The 22,851-nt window shown below is 42.1% G+C and overlaps 1 protein-coding gene across 1 annotated transcript in view; it reads left to right on the top strand.

Moving 5' to 3' along the window:
• The window catches only part of LOC311485564 (uncharacterized protein), a 31,556-nt gene extending 15,784 nt beyond the window's left edge, over positions 1-15,772 (top strand). Inside the window, exons 6-15 of the mRNA XM_084541058.1 lie at positions 1,559-1,702; positions 2,683-2,706; positions 3,056-3,097; positions 3,530-3,561; positions 3,714-3,798; positions 4,005-4,145; positions 5,217-5,315; positions 5,701-5,784; positions 6,456-6,558; positions 15,427-15,772. Of these exons, the coding sequence (XP_084397184.1) occupies positions 1,559-1,702; positions 2,683-2,706; positions 3,056-3,097; positions 3,530-3,561; positions 3,714-3,798; positions 4,005-4,145; positions 5,217-5,315; positions 5,701-5,784; positions 6,456-6,558; positions 15,427-15,452 (780 nt within the window). The 3' untranslated portion in view covers positions 15,453-15,772. The remainder of the gene's footprint in view (positions 1-1,558; positions 1,703-2,682; positions 2,707-3,055; positions 3,098-3,529; positions 3,562-3,713; positions 3,799-4,004; positions 4,146-5,216; positions 5,316-5,700; positions 5,785-6,455; positions 6,559-15,426) is intronic.
• Positions 15,773-22,851: the final 7,079 nt, after the last annotated feature.

Consider the following 22,851-nt stretch of genomic DNA (forward strand, 5'->3'; position numbering starts at 1 on the left):
GCTCATGCACTGCTGTGTTTCTTGGCACATTACCGACACCTGTAGGTCATATGAGGTAATATCTGCAGCATTTCCACATGCTAGAAACCTAATCTGAAAGGAAACTATCCTGACTGCAGAACCACAAAAGCTGCAAACCGTGCGTTTAAAGGTCTGTGTTGGCCTGACTACATGCAAGCCACAATTTACGGGTTTATCTCCAAGAAACCAAACAAATGGTAGGATAAATGCTTGAAGATAGTTTGAAGACTATCTTATCAAAAAACTGTAACAGAGAGTTTAAAAACAGTTAGTTTAATGGAGAAGTAGTTTTCCTGTAGAGCATATTCGAAGCTCAGTGTGGTGTCTCCGGCCGTCGCCATCTTGGCAGTGTCTTACTCCACCAAACTCCCAGGTAATTCAAAAATGGTGCGTTAGTAGAGCTGTAGACCTTGGATTACAACCACCTGTCACACAAAGCTGCCACACCCTTAAATTAATCATGCAATTAAGACTTTATATAAATAAGTGAGTCGTAGAAAAATTCTTCCCCGTACAGTTGTCATGAATGAGCTGCAGAGATCAAAACATGTTTATTTCTGCTGTAAAATTGGACGTTTTAACACAGACGTCTATGAGGTTTTCACTCACTTTCGGAGCCAGCCTCTAGTGGACATTTGAGGAACTGCACTTCTTGGCTCGTCCACTTTTCCAGCTTCATTTTTCAACCCAAGAAGGGGAAGCCTTTACAACAAAGAGTCAGACTGATCCCAAATCAGTTCCACAGCATTTCACTCTGCTGGAGAAAAATATGAAACGATGACACCACAAAGTACTAAATCAACAACCGTTACTGTCGAACATTTATGGTTCCAGCTTGTAAAAAAGCGAGTTCAAGCTGTGTGCAATTGCTATTGTTATTTGGTGACAAAAGACTTATGAATATCTGGCAGCATAACTGAAAACTAGATTACTTACAGCCTTACTCGTTGTTTCATCAGCCTGCATTTAATTTCTGCACGAGAAGAAACAGGACGGGTAGCCACATGTAAAATTTAAATGTCACTTCGACGTGTGATCCAAAACTTCACACGGAAAATATAACATCCAGGAGCCACCACTCTTCTCCATTCTGTCCAACTCGTTCACATAGACTTGGACTCTTACTCGTAGAACTAAGCAGTAGTCTACTATCCTGTTTCTCCTAGTGTTTCATAAAAGACTTTATCAAACAAATGCAATGCTTATTACACAACACGCAGTTTAGAGTTTGGCTTCAAATCTGAAAGTAATAAACCAAAAGAATGCAGCTTTGGCTCGCAGGGTGTAGAAATTCAGTGTGGCCTGACGAAAGCAGCAATGATGTAAGACGCTGTAAGAAATTCCAGTTTTTGCCAGTTATTCATTAGTCCTTTGCCACCAAGCAAGACAATGTGTATGCTACAGGTTTTAGAAGTTTGACACAATGTGCAAGAACGGATATAAGAACAGACCGTGAAATCATATCAGACAAAAGAATTTAAAAGCTGACAGCACCTGCTCGTAAAACGCTAACGCCGATGTTTTGATGGTGTCCTAGAGGTCAGTGCAGAGCCAGGACAGGAGGAGAAAGGAGGAGGAGGTGAACAGAGGTTCTGCTGGTTCTCTCGTCAGCGGCAGCGGCGGCGGCGGAGAAGGCGAGGAGACGTTGAACTGCTACGGTCCCATGAGCCCCACGTTCAAGGTAACTCGTAAAACCAAAGGTGGTCTGCGGAAGGAATTTAGCTTTTTACAGGGTCTCCTTAAGAATGCAGTGTCCTGTTTCAGGCCGGTTACACACAGGTTCAATGAGGAGAGAGATCACAACAGGCAACAGGAGCTTGAGGGATTCAAATAAGAAGCTTTATAAAAGAGTCATAGATGAAGACGGGACCCTGTGAAGTCTAGACGCTGGTAGTTGTGGAATTTGGTTGAGACGACCTGAATAAACGGGGTGATGGGGTGAAAGAAAGGTCTAGTGTTACGCCCTCCTCTGCACCCACCAACCAGTGCATGCGTCCTTAGCTAGTGCATGGACTTGATTGGTCTAATCCTACACACCTATGAAGGTGTAGATGCAAGAAATGCCTCAAAAGGGCCTGAGTGAGTCACCACTCTTGCTGCAAAAGTTCCTGTCACCTGCAATCAATTTAAAGAGCAAAAAATTATTCATTTGATGTGTATTTTAGTGTTTTAGTTTAGCCCAAGTCCCGCCCACTAACATGGACGGGGTGGAGCTTATGACCTATACTGCAGCTAGACACCAGGGGGAGCTCTACTTGCTTTGGCTTCACTTTAGAGGAGCTGTAATGTCGTCCACCTTTTTACTCTTTATGGTCTAAAGCAGGGCTTAAAACTCATTTTAGTTCAGGGACCACGTACAACCCCAGTTTGATCTCAAGGGGGCCGGACCTGTAACATAACAGTATAATAAACTATAAATATAACGACATCTCCAGATTCTTCCTTTGTTTTAGTGCGAATAAGTACATTATGAAAATTTTCAGTTGAGGTGCACTTTCTCCCTGTTCTTACCCTCCTCCTCCCCCTTCTCTTCCGCTTCTCCTTCTTCCTCATTTTTATCTTCCTCATCCTCCTGAATGAATGTGATGATTACTGATGAAGACGTTTTACAGTGCTGTGCTGTGCTAACACTTCCTGTCTCTTTAATGCTTGTTCCAACAGAAACTCCTCATACAGTTCTACCCGGTAAGTACTTCTTCCACTCACCTGGACTCATTGTTTTCCTCAGTTTAGACACTAATCTGTGATAATATACTGCTTGTCAGTCTCATACAGGAGTTTTAGCTGGTAGTTTGGTTCCTTTTGCTTTCAAATGCAAACCTTCGTATTTCAATTTCCAGTCGTTAAACTTTGTTCCTGCTACAAACCATTCGATCAAGTGACTGTTGTTACTTAAAGTAGCTCCTTTTCTTCTGTTGTCAGATAATTTACTACTTTTACAAGCTTTTATGACTTCATTCCAGTTATTGAGGATTACAGGAGTTGACAGAATAAACCACTGAGATATATCTAAGCTCAGTTTGTGTCTTCACAGGATGAAGCAAACAGCCGAGTCTCACCAGATGGAAAATGCAAAGTGAGTTCTGTCTGTGAAAGGTCTCTTTGTCTGAACGTGAACCTGCTTCAGTCATTTTTGTGCCCTTAATTTTTATCAAAAGAAGGAAGAACAGATCAGATTCAGGTCCTTTTAGAAGCAAGGGAAACAGAATGCAAAGATTTGGGTGCATTTATTACTTTTGTACCGTGGGAACGCCTCGGTTCACCTTGGTTCAGTTTCTCAACTCGAATAAAATCCTTCTGATAGGATTTTCCAGCTCAACTGTTTACATGGATGCAAAATAAAATGATCATCCCATGTGTTTTATGTTGTCTCGTAATACATTTGTGAATTATCGGGTGTGTGTATTATTAAGTGTGAAGAAGGCGGAATTATTAAAAAATGATATCTTAAAAACAGTAATAATGTGAATTCTTGTGGGTTTGATTGTCTTTTTTTATCTTTCCTCAGATCACAGAGAGAACAGAGTCGCTGAGAAGAAGGTGAGACTCATCTTTACTGTGGTTTAACATGTGTAATAACACTCCACCTGCTAGAATATTCCTAGAAAGCAAAATTCTCACTCTACTTTTAAAACCAGTCTGAAATATACTGTCATTATGAACAGTCAGATCATTTATTATTTCTTTCAAAGCACCAGCAACATAAAGAAGACGCTGCCTCCAGTTCCTGTCTCCAAGATTGACAAGAAGCTGGAACAGTACACACATGCAATCGAGGTAAAACCACTTTTTCCTTCTTCTTCTTGAACAATGAACTATTTGTGGGCTTTAGACTCGCCACGATTTTATCTTCAGGTTTCTTTCTTGAGTGAGAACAGAGTCTGATATTTCTGATACTTCTCTTCCCATTATATTTTCTTATCCGACATAAAATACGGGTCCCCCTCAAGCATAATATCTAAACTTTCTTTTTTTTATCTCAGGTGTCTGCAAAGGAAGGCAGATCAGGCTGTCAGGTGCTGACAGACTTGACGAGTCCCACCGAACCAGTCGCATCCAAGAAGAACCTGTTTGAGGCCAGAGAAGCGTTTAACCAAAATCCTTCATCCGTCAGTCTCTCTAAGGTTGATAAGAACCTTGTTTAAATGTATCATAACTCAGGCTTGCTTCTGCAGTTACCAGTGGTTCCAGAGAAATTATATATTTAATTTGGTGATTACTGATTAATAATAATATAAGTCTGATTATTATCTCTTTAAAATAGCTTCTAAACTATTCGGAAATTCCAGATACAGTTTACAATAAATGCAATTTATATAGTTTTTATTACCTTTTGAGCCTATCCACACACTATTCCAGCAGGTATGCACCACATGGTGACTTGCCTGACAGAATCTGAGCCCTGTGCACCAATTTCCTACATTGCATTGGTCTTTTGTCTCCATCTAGTGTGCAAATGTTAGTACTAAAAACACATTTCCAGTGTTTTCTAGCCACTAAGCCACTTCAACAAGTTGCAACAAGCCTGGATGAATATTTGGGATGACTCTGGGATGTTTATATGGGCACAACAGTCATATAGAGGAAATATTGATATTTTTAGGGATTTTATAATGTGCACAATGGCAGAATTTGATGATGTAAAGGCTAATTAAAATGCTCAAATGTTGAATTGTGTGCACCTTCAAGGTAAAACCCCAATTTGTCACACTTTTGGTACTTTTGTTATCCAAATGGCCAATGACCTTCGTAGAATATGTGTGCTTTGGGTATTTCCAAAACTCTTGGTCCAGTTATAGTCAAGGGGATGCTGAATGAGATCAGTGGCATCTCTGATGACACCCCTGATATTGTTGTTTCTACTATCTAATCTATAATAAATTTTAGGCACGGATAAACACAGATTAATCAGGTGCAGTATCACTGGCATCCATTCTCTGAAGCTATTCCTGTTTTGTTTTGGGTTTGTCTTTCAAGGCGAGCATCACCTCCCAGCACCCGAGGGCTTAAGAGGTTAAAATATATATTTATATTTACAATGGATGCACGGTGAAAAAGTTTCCCTTAGGTTCCATGTACACATTGCATCAAGCATGTTTTGTAGATCAACCAGAACTAAATGAAGTTAAGGTCAGAGAGGCAAAATAAATAAACTCAACTGATGCCAGAAAAGCTTTTTTCCACTTCTGTCTTAGGATGCTGATGCTTTAAAAGTTGGCGTGGCTGATCTCATCAACCAGTGGGTGAAAGGAAGTGACGATGGCAGCAGGTGCAGCTCGCCCTCCAAACCAGCAGTGAGTCTGACACTTTTCTCCACGAGTTTCCCTGATTGCAATGAATGCACATCGTTGACATTGCTCTTCTGACGTTCGACACTGTTGGTCTGCAGAGCCCAGATTCACCAGGTCGTCTTAATGACACTTTCTGCTTCCACGTTTAGTAATCACCTCAGAGGGATAAAGGATAATTCTGAGGACACCTCTCACTGTGAACAATGTCAAATATAGACTTGATGTTATTTACTTCTCCTGTCAATGGTTTTAATGTTGTGGCTGATCTGTGTATGTAGTCTAACTGACCCAGCCACACTGGATGGGGCAGTTAGTGGAAGCCTGCTCCCTTGTGGCAGCAGTATTCATATGCACTCCATTCATGCAGAGTTGATTGTTCTCTTTTCAGGAAATAAAACCTGGTGGTGTTTTAAACAAGAAGAATTTGTGGGAGAGTCTTGGTGATGCAATATCACCTGGAAGAGAAGGAAAGGTATTCACTAACACCAAAATCTGCTGATTGATTCTTGTGTGTTTGGTTTAGGATCTAGTGCAAGGTTACCTTATCAAATATTATTCTGCAATGTCAATAAATAAGACATCACTAAACAAAACTTACCCTGGGAATGAAATTTTCATCTAAAATGTATCCTGATTTTGCAAAAATCCTGAATACTTTCTCTTATTCAGGCCTGTAAAAATAACAAATCACATTGTCTAACATAAGCTGCAATGAGTTTTCTCAAGCGCAAGTTTTTTTTTTTTTTTTTTTCATAGATCTCCAGTCTATGATAATTCTGGCTAAAAACTTAATAATATGATTATGAATACATTTAAGGACATAGGAAAAGCTGGAAAAGCAAAATCTAGGTAATAACTAACGAATGCAAGAATGCTCTGCCTTCTCTCTTGGACATTTATCTAAAATTAAATGCAGATTTTGTAGCTATTTCTGCTGTTTTATCTGCAGGGAGGTGGTGGTAATGTGGAGGCAACAAAAACAAATATGCACCACAAAAATCTGCTCTGCGAATGTGAAATTTGAAAGAGTTTGCAAGAAATCGGGGATTGTTGGCATGAGTTGAACGATAAATGCTTAACTTGCAGTGTAAATTATCCTTAACTTTCTCTCTGATACACTTTGTTTTATCAACTGAATTTCAGGAGAGCTCCGGCAGTAAAAAATATAAGTTTGTGGTGGCAGGTCACGGCAAGTATGAGAAGGTTTCTGCTGACGACTGCGGCGAAGACGTAAACTACCAGTCAGGTAAGAAAGTGAATTATTTGCAGCATTAAAACAGATGTGGAACACGTTATTAGCTAATGACACACTTTAGTCCTGAAACTAGACAACCCAATCAAACAAATAATTGTTTATTCAGGAAAATTTGCTGAATATCTGAGAGGTGCAAAAGTAAGTTCAACTCTCTGATTACAAGTTAATCTCGAGGCCAAATTAGAGTCGTTATATTATTTTTAAAGAGAGACCTACAAACAAGAACACACAGTCTAGTAGTAGTTTGTTTAACTCTACCAAAGACCACCCATAAGCACCAAGTGTGGATTAATCCGCCACTGAAAATAGTTCCCAACAATTCAATACTTTCACCTTTTGCAAAGTATTTTCTTAAAAGCTGCAGCATCCAGCAGCTCCAGGAAATCTTTTTAAAACCCCAGCCATATTTTGGTGATGTGCATTTGAGAGAACTTAAGTTATAATTGTCATATTAGAATAATAATAATAGAAAAAATAGATAATAGAAAATGTCATATTAAACATTATTCATTCAGCTATTTAAATGGGATTTGTTGACAAAGTGATGTATGACATGTTCTAAATTGGTTTAGAACTTGCTATTAAAGTGAGATTAAGAAAAGAAGGACAAAGAGAAGAGTTCCACAACACTTTATGCATTTTTAAAAAGTCACACAATAAACAAAGACATGTTGAGCATCGGTGTAATAAATGGGGCCGTGTTTAGCTTATGGGGGATATGTCACCCTCACCAAAGAAAGTCCACTTGACCATCTTCGGGGGGTGGGGGTGGGGGAGGGGCACCAATTTGAATTTAAAATCTACTATCTAGACAAAAAAGGGTCAAACAAAAGAGACACAACAACAGTGTGATCATACCTGCTATTTCAGCACCATAACCCTTCAAACCTGTTTAAAAAAATACACTTCTAGTATCTCCAGCTGTCACTACATGTCATTCAGTTGTCGACTTCTTACAGCAGCCCTCCTCATCATCAACATCACCATCATCATCAATCAGTGGTCTACATCTTCATTACAATCTAGACTCAGGAATACTATTCAGAAATCTTTTCTGGAAAAGAGTTTTCCAAACAACTGTTTAGTTTGATGGACTATACACCCATGCTAGCAGCATTGTCGTCTTGAGCTAAATGCTAACACGTAGATGTTCAGCCAAGCAGACAGTGCAAAAGTGCCAAACACTTTGTGTTGAGCATTAACTCCTGGGGCTGAAAAAAATGAAGCTAACGTGAATGAAGCCAAAAACCACAGTTCTTCTATTGGCCACTAGCGTACTCCAAAAGTGAGTCAATCTCCATTGACCTCCATCTTAAAATGTCCAACTTTACAGCAGAAATAAACGTGATTACAATCTGGTACGTGAAATGTTTTGCAGTATCTTTGGTATTTGGACAAAATCATGTTTTCACCTGACATTGGAAATCAAATCTCACAGCAGTCTATCCAATAGTTGTCCAAGATTTTCACCCAAAGCCAAAAATATCAGCTTCATGGTGGTCCAGTAAATCCAATCAAGTCCAAAATGCTTAACTAAAACACAGACATTGAAATTCCTTGAGCTGCTAGCATGGGTTGTTCCAGTCCCAATATTTACCAGCCTATGCCCTGACTGAGAGTCACCTCCTTCTCATCCATGTCTGACTTGCAGAAACCTAACTTTATTCAGACCGTACTTTCAACCCTTTCATCCATCTCTTGTTTTCTTCTTACAAAATCCATCTGCCCTGTTGTTCCAGGAATGTAAAAGCCCTATTTATTACAGAGATTAAAAAAAAAGACTGCCTACCAGCGGTGTACACTAAAAAGCTTAAATTTGATTAGAAAAATAGAAAAACATTGTGAAACAAGCTACTGGTAATACTTGCATTCCCTACGTCTAGACCATCGTCAATTGAACAGAAAAATCTGAGTACACTAACAGAGACTACTTCTTTCTTTGCCTTACTTACTAATTTGACATCATTTAAAGCATAGATTCTCAACCGGGGGGCCGCGGACCCCTAGTGGTCCGTGGTGTAATTGCAAGGGGTCTGTGAAAAAAATATCTTTTAAAAAACATCCTATGACATTTATAGAAATAGCATTATTTCATTGAAATATGATTGAGACACAACTGAAAGCTCATATTTGCCTCAAAGAGTGAATAAATGCCATAATGCAATTTAAAATGCAGTTTCTGCTGTTTCTATCAAATTGCACCGCCACCCCCCAGATTGGGTGGGGGTTCCTCAGGGTTGATTAAAAATATGCAGGGGGTCCAGGACCCAAAATTCAAATGATGTAGGGATGAATTTTCCCTCATATTTTCTTTCTTAGATTACATCTAAAGACAACAGCAAAGTACTATGTCAAGCATTCAGTCAAGTAGTTTGTGATTAAGCAGCAATCAATCAATAATTTTTAATCCTTTACCTTCAGCTATTCTATCACCGAAATCCATTTTTCTGATACGATTTTACGATTTCTCTTTGTATTATTTCCTAGTTTTTCTTCTGTGGCTCCATCCTACTCAATAACACATCAGCTAAGTCCATTACAAATCACTTATCATTTACTTCATCAGTATTTTTCGCAGAACCGAACCCTCTGGCTGTTCTGTTGAAGTCCTTAGGTTCGTCCTCCTGACATTTGCGCTTTATCAGCCCCCTTTCAAACACTGCTGCTATTTTCGTGAGCGGCTTCTCTGCCGCTTCTTTCAGCTTCCGGGCATCGAAACGTGGGCTGTACAGTAAAACTGGCAGGCGGTTGACGAAGGAAGGTAATTCTGCCTGTTTGTCATTAGAGGGCTTTTTCTTGTCTGAGTCTTTCTTGGCGGCGTTGAGCTGGTACATGATTTTCTCTTTCGTGGAGAACATCTGAAACAGGAGTGCGTCCCACATCTTCAACGCCACGGGACCGGCCACCTCCTGATTGTCAGATTGGCTGTTTGCTGACGCCTCACTAGTGACTTGATCTGTTTTCTCATTGCTGACACTGGGACCAGCCTGAGGTTTGACCTCTGGAAACGTAGGTTCGTCTGGCTCAACGACCATGTGCTTCTTCAGCCGCGACCACCCGCTGAGTTTCCCTTTCAGGCCTTTTGGTTTCTTGGCTGCCTTCGGCTCAGTGGACAAGGAGGATGTTTCCGCCATAACGGACTCCTTTCCATCAGTTGAAGATGCAGTTGATGTCGCTGACTTCGTGGAGGGTTCGACTGCCGGGGCCTCCGTCGGTGCAGCTGCAGTTTTGGTCGTCTGAACGTCCTTGCCCTTGAGTCCAGTTTTTTGCTGAGATGGCGGTGACGTTCCTCTGTTTGGGGATGGAGCTTTGACTGAGACTGAAGCCTGAGGCAGAGAGGCAGGAGTGGCAGAGTCAATCACAGCGGCTTTAACTATGGACGGTTTCATGACAGTATCTGTTGCTGGCTTTGAGGGGGAAATGTTCTCTACCGGTTGCTCTGGTGAAGGTTGAACATTAGAGCTAACCTGGATCAGGCCAAGGAGAGACTTTAGGGATTCTGTTTTTACAGCTGAGGGTTTTGCTTCTACAGCGGCAGAGGAAGGTCTTGGTTCTACCTGCTTAACAGGAGCGTTCCTATTTTGAGGAGGTTTATTTGTCAAAACGGGACTGGTTTCGGTGGGGGTGCTAGCTTTGGTGATCAGTGAAGAGAGTTTTCCATCTTTACCAGAGTTTGATGCTATGTTTGTTTTTAGGAATTGCATTTGGGAATGTGCCTTTACCTCGGGGACTAAAATGTCCTTAGTTGATGGTGGTGGTATTTCTTGCTTAGGGATATTTTCTATGATTGATTTAGGAGACGGCTGAACAACACTAGCAGGTGCATTATTTTGAAAATGTGTTATCTGGTCTCTTATAACGACCGATGAGGGGTTTGTTCCCATCAAAGGGTTTAGAGGGACAGGGGTTTGAGAGGACTGAGGTATGGTAGGAGTGTAGATTTGTCTAGGTGTGCACACTCTTGGCTCTGGTAAAGGGGAAGATCTGGTTCTAGTCCAAGGGTTGGTTGCTGTTGGAGGACTATTTGGGGTTTTAACATCTCTGATGGCTTCACGAAGAGGCTGAGTATTTGTGGCAGATTGGATATTTAAAGCAACTGGAGAGAGGGGTTGGGGATTCACAGCTTTTGTTTCATTAACAGAACTAAACTGTTTAACTAAGGTTTGAGAGCTCATTGAATTCACAGACATTTGAGCGTTAACCTCATTCAAAGTGATTTGACTTGACCTTGCTGCTTGTGTGGTTTTCCTGTCCACACAGATACCAGACGTGTTAGCTGTCGTATTACTAGTAGTAATGGAAGCTATTGTCTCTGTTTTAGATGTTACGGATTGTTTTATTTTGGTAGGTGGACTTGGCAAAGGTTTTCTGTCTAAAATTGGCTGAATGAACGAAGCTTGTTCTTTTATGGTGGTTTGAGTGGTAATTTGGTGCCCCAATGTTTCAGATGATCTGTTCTCGGCAAGAAGACTGGTAATCAGTTTACCATCAACAGAACCCGAAACTGAGTTTGCGTTCACGGCTGGCTTCATTACAGGTCGACTCTCGGGTCGCTCTGGTTTGATTTGAGGGCTTTTTGGTGTTAGCTGCCTCATGGTAGGGCTGCAGGGGATGGCAGGTTTACTGACTTCAGTAGCATTAAAAGTTGGTTTACCACTCAGTGTTGGGCTTGCTATAATCGGTAGAGGCTTGTTGGGGACTTTGGTTTCAGCAACAGGAATATTCTTAACATTATCGCCCAGATAGTCTTTGTTTGGTGGTGCAGGTTTGTGTTGAATAACTACACTTCTTTGTGAAACTGGGTCTGTGGAAGACCTCGGCTGGTTTGCAGTGGGTGTGTTGGGTAGTTTGGTTTCATTGCTTAGCCGGTTTGTAAGATTAGAAGCCGGATTCATTTCAATAACACGTTTAGTTTGAAGGTTTTCTGCTGTGACAGATGTGACGGGAAGATGCTCTAGTGGTATATTCCCTGTCAGTAAACCCACTGTCTCTGTGTTGAGCTGTGGATGCACTTCTTTTTCTGCTGTCAAGGTGCTGCATCTGTTATTGTCAGTATTAACATAAGCCGGGAGTTTGACTCCTGTATTTGCTTGGCTAAACGTTACTGCGTCTTTGGTGCTAAGAGTGGTTTTATTTGCTTGTGAAGACTCTCCTGCAGGTCTTGTGTAGGAACCTGCACCTTGAACAATATTACCGTGGCCACCGGATGCTATGCTAGTCTGTGTTTTTGCAAATATGTTTTCCCCACCATTGGTTAACTTTTGCTGCACTTTTGTTGGATCATTCAATGAGTTTGTCTCTAAAGGAACCTTCATGTCTGAAATATTGGGTGATCTGGTTGCAATAACTTGTTGGGCAGGCAGATTAGTTTCAGTAGTAGGTTTACATGGTAAGATAGTGTTTACAGCAGGTATATTAGATACAATGGATGGAGGTAAATGGGTCTTGTTTTCAACAGTTTGATTGTGTCTGTAAACTTGAGTTTCTGCTCTGGATGATTGCATGAATTTGGTGCTTTGCTCAGCTGAGGATACTGTGCAGATACCAAACTGTGCAGGACATACAGATGCCATGACAGGCTTGTGAGGCAACATTGATGGTGTGGTGGGGATGATTGGTTCTTTAGAAAATGTATTTGACGACTGGGGGCCAGTGTTTGTTTTGTTAAGGTTAGATTCCATATTAGCAGCCACAGAAGGCAAAATGTTCCCCATGTTTGTCTTATTGGGCAGAATAACCTCACTGCTCGCTTTGATTTGCTGCTTGAGCTCTTCCCTTTGTTTGTGTAAGATAGCTTCAGTAGCCACTTTACCTAACACTGGAGTTTCTGAAACTACTTTGGTGGATTGTTGAATTCCTACGACAGGTGCACCGCTTATACCAACACTCTTTGTGAATTTAGGCTCTAATTGTGTGGCAGGGGGCAGAACAACCAGGTTTTGATGGTTTTTAACAGACTTGGCAACTTCTATTGATGGACTGACTCCACCGGAAGTTTGGTAATTCTGGATTAGAGGTATTTCTAATTTTCCTGTCTGTTCTATTGCATTTGTAACACTGGTTTTCCCTGAACAGCTTTTACTAGACGCTTGTTGTCTTCCTGTATTTAAATCTTTCACTAAAGGGGGGGACGAACTCGACAGACCACTTCTATCAGTCAGGGATGAGGCCTCTATGGATAACTGTGCCGCATTTTGTGTGTGTACCTCACCTGCTTTAGGTATTGGTATTGGAGCCTCTGAGTATGAGGCTTTTGGTGTGGATACATCACTTGTGGGTTGTTGAATTGTTTTCTCTGCCAAGGCAAGGGGAAGTTCAACTTTTATTATGTCCACATTAGGTGTTTTAGGTGATTGTATTCCAATACCGTGAGCTTCAAACTCACTTTCCTCAAAGGCGTCTTTGCTACGCGTGGCAGTCCGTTCAGCCGGGAGCTCTGAATCCTTTGGATGTTGTAAACTGTTGCCTGAAGAGGTTGGATCCTCATGTCCGTTGACCTGTTTCTCAAGCTTTGAGACATGCGATCCATCTGTAGGTATGTCTGAGGGTATTTTATGTGACGAGGTTTCATTAACCCTGGTGGGTGCACTGTTTTGTTGTGATGCGAGAGTCCTAATTCCACCGTAGGCAACATACTCAGCTGGTGTAAGCCCGTAGTACGTCGACCGCGATTTGGGCTTTGAGGTCGCTAATGACATCTGAGTTTCCAGTAGTGACGTCAGAGACTTGCGAGCCTCGACTACAGGAGGACGATGGGGGGAACACGCGGGGCTTGGGCTTGGTTGTGATTGCAAAGAAATCACAGCAGGGTTGAAAGTCTTTGGTACAGTAAGAAACGACGGAACCTTTGGCAAAGATGTAAGTTCGTTTTCTGATGCTTGGTGTGTGTTTTGTTGATAGGTGTTTTGTGATTCTGTTACTGCTGGTTCTACCACAGAGAAGCCAGGTTGAGGCATGCTCTCTCTGTGGTACAGCTCGGTATTGGCAAAGCTTAAATTGAATGTACTCCTTCGTGTATGTTGGATCTCCATCTCTTTGTAACTGCTGGCAGCTTGTTTGGTAGAAGATGTGTGATTCATATCAGTCTCCTTCCACTCTTCTGTGGCGGCTGGAGCTTTACTTATGGCATTAGTTTGAATCGCTAATTTCTGTCTCGGAGCCTCGGGAATACTAGGTGCTTGAACATCTTGCGAGGAGTTGAAAGCCGGAGTCGCCGCAAATAAAAGTGGGTTTGGTTTTGATATTTCAAAAATGGGAGTAGATACTCGAGCCGGTGTACAAGAGGGAGTCTTGGACCTTCCACACTGGGACCTGGGTGCAGACGGTGTGTCAGTTTTTGTCACGGACACGCCTGTTTTCTCCCTGAGCTCCGCAGATAAAAGTGTTCCCTGGTACGATGGATTAGTCACTGTGAGGTCCTGAATAGACGGAGGTTTAGAGATCTCATAAAATGTTGCTTTTGATGTGTAAATCCTAGTTTGTGCTGCTTCAGGCCTTGTCTCTTTCACTGCATCAACAAGTGATATTTTTGAGGCGGTTACCTCAGCGGGCATGTGACTTGGAACAAAGCTGCCATTGCTGGTTGGCCTGGCAGTCCAAGACGATGTCTGGCTATGAGGGTTGTCCTTTGAGCCGCCGTTTGTCTCCCTCTGGCTGGAAATAAAAGGTTGAGTGTTTGAAACCGATAGCAACATGGGAACAGGAGGTAGGTCCGAAACCTGAGACGGTGCCAGGCCTGGGCCACAGTTGGGGGCGGCTGGGGATAGGGTCAGGCTGTGGGTTGATATTTTAGGGGTTGACTGCAACACAAGGACTGGAGGGACTGTTGTGACTGCCCCATGGGAACTTGGTGTCATGTTTAAATTGAGAGCAGAGGGAAGTGGTGGTGCTGCAACCCGCTCAGGTGGCGATCGGGGTGGAGAAGTCAAAGGTGGCATCGTGAAAGGAGTCACCGCATCGTCAAATAAGAACGAGGAGCACTCGTACAGCGGCGCCACCTGCTCTTCATAAGTCCTGATCTGATCTGCGTAGGACTGAGGGGAGAAGCCGCCAGTTTGGCCACAGGGGTTGCTCTGAGGATGAGGGAATGCAGATGCAGGGTGATCGTAGAGGGAGCCAAAGGGGAAACTGGACACCGAGGAGTCTGCGACGTAGACTGAATCCGGCGTCCTCGGTGGGCTGGACTGGTCACTGTGCTCGAGGTCTGTGCTCGCTTCGTTGACGGGGGACAAACAGGAGCGAAAGGGGATGGGCGTCTGAGAGAGGCTGCCTTTCTTCTTGGCTCTCTTCTTCTTGAGTTTCTGAAGCTTTGCGTTGTCTTTGCCCGGTTTTGGCAGCAGGGGCGGAGGATACTGCTGGGAAAGGTCAGGCTCCAGCCCGTTACTGTAGCTGACTTCCATCAGCATTTCACACTCTGCAAGACAGATGATACACATCAGTCTATTGATCTTCAGCCAGAGATGTAGAGGAGATGCAAAACAGTTAAAACATTCATCAAAAGGTTCTGATATTATTATTAGTCAACACTAGTAACTGGAAAATATCTAGAGGGGTCGTGAAGGTGTCATACATCACCTTTCCAAACACACGGATCATAAAACTGTTTTGGCATTGGCTTTTATGGCTTAGGAACAAGATTATAAAGACTTAACAATAGGAATCTGATGAGATGCCGTTTGCATGGTGTGATGTTCTCAATCACAGAGTACGTGGAAAGGATGAAGTCTTTTCTTTAAAAGTCAAAGTTGAGCCTAAAAAAGTAGCCAGAAATGTTGAGAGCTGGACAAATGTTATTAAAAATATAATAAATATCATCTGACAAATATTAATGCTGACAATATATTTTTTTCTCTTTTGCAGCTGGACAGTTCTACGAAGATCTGTGAAACACGTGTGGATGGGTATGATGGGAAAAGCAATTTTTAGCCACTTTCACTTCACCACTGTCTGTATTTCAAGCTTTAGGTTCGATGCTTTTTTATTTCCTGAGACGCTTTGTTATAATTCTGCAGTTTTAATCAGGTACATACAACACAGTGAAATAAATCCAATTAAACCGATGTTTGATTCCTCTGAAAGTTTTTTTGTTTTTGACTCCGCTAATTATCTTCCTTTGCAGCGTGTTCCCTCCCTGTGTAGTGTCTTCAGCTGTTAGTGTCGGTTTGTGCCAGTCTGCGGCTGGTTTTGGAAAACTATGAGCTCTTATGACAACGATGCTCATTAGCAGGACCCAGAACTCTTAATTGGGTCCTGAAGATGCTGCGTGGCTACAAGAAGCGTCACTAGTGGAAATAGAAAGGCATGTAAAGCCGTCGCTTTTGGCAAGGCTTGCTTTTGCAATGGTGACAAACTACTCATGAAAATAGTCTCTCAAGGAGACGGTCGGGTTTAAAAATGACCTCTGCAGGAAATCAAAGCAAAGAAAGATCACTGACACGTACAGGAAGGTGAACCGGTTCGTGCGGGGAGTAGGGAGGGAGGGGGTGTTAGCATTTAGCTAATGTCCGTGACTAAAGAAGCTTAAATGTGAGCAGCAGCAAACTGGATCCAAGTCCATCACAGAATAAGGAGAAGGCTAGAGGTCATACGTTTAATAAATAGACAACAAATAAAACTTATGTTCCTCTTCTTTCAGGATTATATTAGAAAAGATGTGTTTCAAAAGAATATGCTGTAAAATCGAGCACAATTATCTACATTAACATTAGCTGTCTTTGTTTACTTTCACTTGGTTTCTGTTTGAATGTTGGCGTATCACTGGGTAGCGATAGAAAAGTTCCTACGGTCTAATTTTAGACCGAAGGAAATAAGAGCAAAGATCCTGACACCGAGCACCTGCTGCCCGCCGTCCTGCCTGCGTTGAAACAGCCTCAGTCTGCTGGAAACCAATCCGAGGCCCAAATCCTCTCAGAGCCCGGCGACTGAGACCGTGGCTTTGTGTTTCGATGCGACGAGTCCCCTTTCATTTTTATTTATATCTGCTTTTTCCCAAAGAGAAGCAGGAGAATTCAAAGACAGACAGTTTGACCTTCTCTGACTTTGAATGTTCAAAACCGTAGAAGCTACGATGTGAGCGCCCGACGTGAGTTTAAACAACCTGGCTAGCTTTTGAGTTTATTATGAATCCCTGTTGTCAAAGTGACTCGTCGTCCGTCACTGTGACAGGAAGGCCAGCTGACACATGAGACGCCCCCCCTTTTAAGGCTCTGGGGCTGGATATCTGGGAGGCTTCCACTACAGCAGCTCAAAAGAGGAAAGTGTAAGATTAGCTTGGTGACAAAACTGTGCCATGACCTCGATCTATCTCAATTCAACAAAACCTAGGGGGAAGATTTCATTGATTATGTGCCTGCTACATTATGAAACTCTTACCTGAAGTGGAAATATGTGTGTCGCTTGCGTTTTGATGGACAGGCTGCAAAGTAAAGAAGTTAAATGTAAGGAGGGAGCTTGAGAATGGATCTACTTTTTACAACTAAGCCCAAAAAAAGAATAAAAGAAAGTAATAGATGTGCTGGTGTGCATGTTTACTATCTGCTGACTCATGCTTACATTTATTTGTCAAACTTGTGCAGAGGCATAAGACATGTTAACCATTGCAAGCTCTCCTCCTAGTGGGTATAATCTCTGATATGAATCATGCGTTTAAGATTTCAGATCGTGCACGTGCTGCTATCAAATCCTACGCGACCCTCGCAGGTTAGCGCCCCGGGCCCCGCGGGTCAGGAACACGCTGCAGAAGCTACCGGCTTGTCAATCAACAGGCACCGAGTCAGACTGGTTTACCTTCAGCGAGCGGCTGTCGGGGGACAAACTGCTCTCTGCTTGTTAATCCCGGCTCAGAGTGCCACAGGGCCGTCTCATCCCGAAGTGAACTGGAGCCGCGGGGAGCGAGTCACAGCGCCCGTGGCCGCTCCAAAAATAAAACCAGTGCCTTCAGTGCGTGTCGCAGGGGGCATGCAGGGGGTTTCCGAGCCACCTGAGATGGCTGAGGTGCAGCCCCTACAGGCCGGTGACGGACACCTCCACCTGAGGGAAAGGTGGTTGCTTTTGTTTGCAGCATCTTAGGAGAACGGTGTGGAGGAACGTAAATGGACAAAGGAGACCTCCAGACCAGACACTGACCTGGCTGGGTTCACTGGTTTGTAACTATTCTGGATAAATGGTACCTATTTTATGAATAATCATTAATGAATAAATCAGTAACTATTTAGTTTATAAAGTTGGGTTACAAAAGAACAAACTGGAGGTAACTAAGGTAATTCACAAATATTTATGCTGTGCTTCCTGTGCACCTCCCAAATAAGGTGACACCACTTCCTCCTTCCTGATCAGCTGACTGTTGAGAATAGTACAGTTTTGATGCAGGCCTACAGTGGCCTGTAGTTCTACTCATTTCACCTCTCTCACTTTTCAGAGGGAACTATTTTACTTTTTTCCTCCACCTCATTTAGTTGTCATCTTTACTTACTGATTTAATTTAGGCATTTTAAAAAAGCTCAAAATGCAGCACACCGTTTAAGATTAAATCTTGACCTGACCTGACCTTTCAGAAACGTGCTGTTTTGTCAGTTCCAACAAAAAAAAGATGCCTTCATTAAATATCTACTTGAAGGACTAGAGAGATAAAAACTATCTCATTATTTAAGATGGAATTTATAAAAAATAAAAAAAGTCCAATAAAATTTTGTTCTGTTTTATCAGATTCATCTGGTGACCTTTTCAAGGGGCCTGACCCCTCGGTTGGGAGCCACTGGACTTTTCCTAACTGTATTTATTAAGTTTATCTGTGAAGGTTCTTGCTCATCCAGGTCGTGGTATATCCAAAACCGTTTTCTTGAGTTTCTTGAAGGTGTTTCGACACTCATCCAAGCAGCTTCCTCGGTTCTAAAGGACAGGCAAAACGTCTTCAGAAAACCTTGACTTACTTTTCTTTAACATTTTTTGGATATTTATTTACTAGCTCCGGGCGGCACAGTGGAGTGGTGGTAAGGTTCTGGGTTCTAATCCATCATGGCCGACTGGCTCCTTTCTGTGTGGAGTTTGCATGTTCTCCCTGTGTCTGCGTGGGTTCTCTCCAGGTTCTCCAGCTTCCTCCCACCGTCCAAAGACATGCTGGTTAGGTTCATTGGTGATTCTAAATTGGCCGTAGGTGTGAGTGTGAATGGTTGTCTGTCTCTCTGTGTTAGCCCTGCGATAGACTGGAGACCTGTCCAGGGTGGACCCCGCCTCTCACCCAATGACAGCTGGAAAAGGCTCCAGCTCCCCCACAACCCTTCACAGGACGAGCGGCTTAATTTTACACTGTGTTGTAGTGTAACGTGAATAAGGAGACTGAACACTTACTCCGTAGTACGTCCCAGTCTGTTCTCTCTCTTGCAGGTTGTTGGGTTCTGGCCAAACTATGATCACAAAGCATTTGTTTCCTTTTAGGAATAAATAAAACTGATAGATGTTACAGGAATGGTAAATTAGGATCATCTTTTCGCCACTAGAGTATTTTTATGAGATATTAAGCTTAGATTAGACTAGACCAGAGTATACTGTGGTTTATTTGGGCTGGTGTGCACAAAGCAATCACATTCTACTCCAGAACAAATTACCCGAACCAACCTGAGGGATAAGTGCTACCGCTTTCAGAACAACGACCTCGTTGTGAAAGTAAACTAAGTGGTTCTGTGTCCTGCAGTATGTGCACGGTTAAAGAAGTATGCACAGAATTTACAGTGTTGACAAGATGTTTACAGGATATTTACACAGTATGTACATTGTACTGGTAGTAGAGAGTAGTGTACACAGATCACATTTAGTGTTTTTATTTCATCGATTAATCTTGAAGTTATTACAAATAATAAACGGTTTACTAAGAGCTTGTGTTAAAAAAGTGGAACTAACCCTTTCTGCCACTGTGTGTGTGTGTGTGTGTGTGTGAGTGTGTGTGTGTGTGTGTGTGGTTGTCATTGTAATGTGACTACAGATATACTGTGGCTCCTGTCAACATGTGTTTCCGTGCATGGCTCGCTCTGCCTCATAAAACTTTATTTCCTCCTGCAGGATTTATTTTTGTGGAGACAGTTTGAGGAAGCGAGTCAGGGACTGGATGAGGATCTGAAACGCTGGTGGGCAGTCTGCTGAGGAGAGTCACCTGGTGCAACACCAGCTCAGTGCCTTATAGCTGGAGGATGTGGAGGATGTGGTTGCACTGTTTAGCTCTCAGGAGTTGTAGGAAGGCAGTAAACTCACTTGTGGAAAACCTGGGAGAGGAAATAGCACGGAAAAGGTTCTGAATATAGACTGTGGAATATGAAGTATTAACGTACGTATTGTGTTATTTTGCATGCAGTGAATTCCACCACCTAAAACTGACTTACACTAAAAGACCTTGTGATTTCATGACTACACGTATAGTAAATACTGTGCACAAAAAAGGTGTTGGATCAGATTTAATCTGGAAGTGCTTAAATATGACCACCAGGGGCGGTATTATGTAGCATTTTTAAACAGTCTTGATGTAATGAAACACTATTTATATGATGTGTGGAGTGGAGCTTCCAGATTAAATCTGACCCAACTCCTTTTCTGTGCACAGAGCTTAGTCTTGCTATGAAATCACAAGGTCTTTTAGTGTAAAGTCAGTTTTAGGTGGTGGATCTCACCTTTAATTCACTGCATGCAAAATAACATGCAGTGAATTAAAGGAGTTTATCCCAGCTGTCATCGGGGCGAGAGGCGGGGTACACCCTGGACAGGTCTCCAGTCTATCACAGGGCTAACACAGAGAGACAGGCAACCATTCACACTCACACCTACGGCCAATTCAGAATTACCAATGAACCTGACCAGCATGTCTTTGGACGGTGGGAGGAAGCCAGAGTACCCAGACACAGGGAGAACATGTTGACTCCACACAGAAAGGAACCAGTCTACCACCAGAATATGTTTTATATTTTATATATTAAAGAAAGAAAGAAAGAAAGAAAGAAGTTGGGTCAAACTTGGTCTCTGGATCCCTAAAGATTCTTAGTTTTAGTCAGATGTCTCTAATGCTTCAACTCAGTGTTGCCCTTTTCAGTATTAAGCTGCATTCAATTCTAAAAAAAAATCATATTATACTGCGATACTTTGTTAAAGTGTGATATTTGGGGCTCTGTATTAACACTGCACTGCCTCCTCATTTGCTTTTAATAGACACATTAGTTTTACTCCCTACGACCACTAGAGGGCGTCATCCCTTGAAAGTAAACATTAGTTCTTTTTGGCCATTTGCTGAAATGACTGATGTGCTTGTTTTTGTTTTTGGGGGTGGGCGGGGGGTGAAGACGTGAGGACAGCCACATGCATCATCGAGGCAAACAGCTGCTTGACACGTGTTTGTGTTTTCAACAGTGACTTGAAGAAACTAGGGAAGGAGGCAGGGAAGACCGACTGTTGCCTACAATTGAAAATATACACTGATCAGGCATATCATTATGACCACCTTCCTAATACTGTGTAGGTCTCCCTTGTGGTGACTCATCAGAGAATGGACATGTTCCTTCTGAGGGTGTCCTGTGGTGTCTGGCAACACAATGTTGTCCTCTGTGGATCATCCCACAGATACTTGTTCAGTTTGGGATAGTGAATTTGGAGGTTGTTCAAATTCACTACAACAATTTTTAGTTGTTCATCAAGGAGTGTCGTTGCATTGGCTTGCATGTAGTAAATGGAAAACGGATAATTATAAGAATGTGTTTTAGATTTTAGGTTTATTTTGCTTTGATGAAAGCTTGGCACACTCTTCTGTTTTTCCATAAACAAGAGTCAAAAGTGAATTTGCTGAATTCCTTTCCTTTTTAATGTGTTTGACAGCATCAGTTGTGCAGAGTTAAGCTTGGTCCACTGTTCTGTAATCGACTTCTTAAGGCAAAAACTACTCAACTATGTCAATAAGACGTTAATGTCAGTAGTGAAGGGGTTTCCAGAAGTGTTTAACACTTGTTGGCTGGTTTGCTTTCACTCTGTCATCCAACTCATCCCAAACCATCTCAATTGCGTTTAGGTTTGGTGATTGTTGAGGCCAGGTGATCTGCTGCTGCAGAATACTGTGGTAGCCATGCTGGTTAAGAGCGCCTTGAATTTTGAATAAATCGCCAGCAAAGCAACCCCACACCATCACACCTCCTCCTCCATTGGTTCACGGTTGGAACCACACATGTTGAAACCATCCGATCAACTTTTCTGCATCTCTTCTCTCTTCTTCTTCTTCTTTTTTTCCTTGTTGTTCTTCTTCTTCTTCTTGTTCTTCTTCTTCTTCAATGATTTCTTCTTCAGTGGCTTCTTCTTCTTCAGTGGCTTCTTCTTCTTCTTCATTGATTTCGTCTTCTTCAATGATTTCTTCTTCAGTGGCTTCTTCTTCTTCAGTGGCTTCTTCTTCTTCTTCTTCATTGATTTCGTCTTCTTCAATGATTTCTTCTTCTTCAGTGGCTTCTTCTTCTTCTTCTTCAGTGGCTTCTTCTTCTTCTTCTTCAGTGGCTTGTTCTCAACAGTTCCATCACGAAGGCCTGATTTACTCAGTCTCCAGCTAATATTGAGATGTTCTGGCCATCTGAGGTTTCTGAGGCTAGTGACTTCAATAAATGTTTCCTCTGCAGCAGAAGTAAGTCTTGGTCTTCATTTCCTCAATGGAGACACTTTCATCAGAGCGTTTGTCGGTTTTCATAACTGCACTTGAGGAAACATTCAAAATTGTAAATTTACAGATTGACTGATGTTCATGTCTTAAGTGATGATGGCATACTGTTTCTCTTTACTAAGTAGAGTGGTTTTTGAGATAATTTAGATTAGAACAGCAGGAAGTGATGGTGTCAAACAAATTAAGAATGAAAAAAAAATTCACTCTGGACTAGACGCACCTGTTAACTAAAGACCATTCCAGGTGACTACCTGATGATGATGCTGATTAGGAAGAAGAGCAAAGCTGTCATCAAAGCAAAAGAAATCTAAAATAGAAAGCATGTTCTGGTTTATTTAATATTTTTTTCGTTTACTACATAATTCCAAATGTGTTTCTTCATAGTTTCGATGTCTACATAAAGAAAAATCAGATAGATTTGAGTAGGTGTGTCCAAACTTTTGACTGCTTACCTTATAAATACCAAGGCTTGTCATCTACAAAGCCACAACCTGCAAGATCTTGTTAACGTGTTATTGTAAAGTATATTGCTCCGTAAATCAGATAGAAATTGTCCGACTAGTCGTGGGTGTTCTGTTTGTAGCTCACTTCTATTATTACTCCATTATGCTGAC

This window comes from Chelon labrosus, assembly GCF_963514085.1.
Source record: "Chelon labrosus genome assembly, chromosome: 3".
NCBI lineage: Eukaryota > Metazoa > Chordata > Actinopteri > Mugiliformes > Mugilidae > Chelon > Chelon labrosus.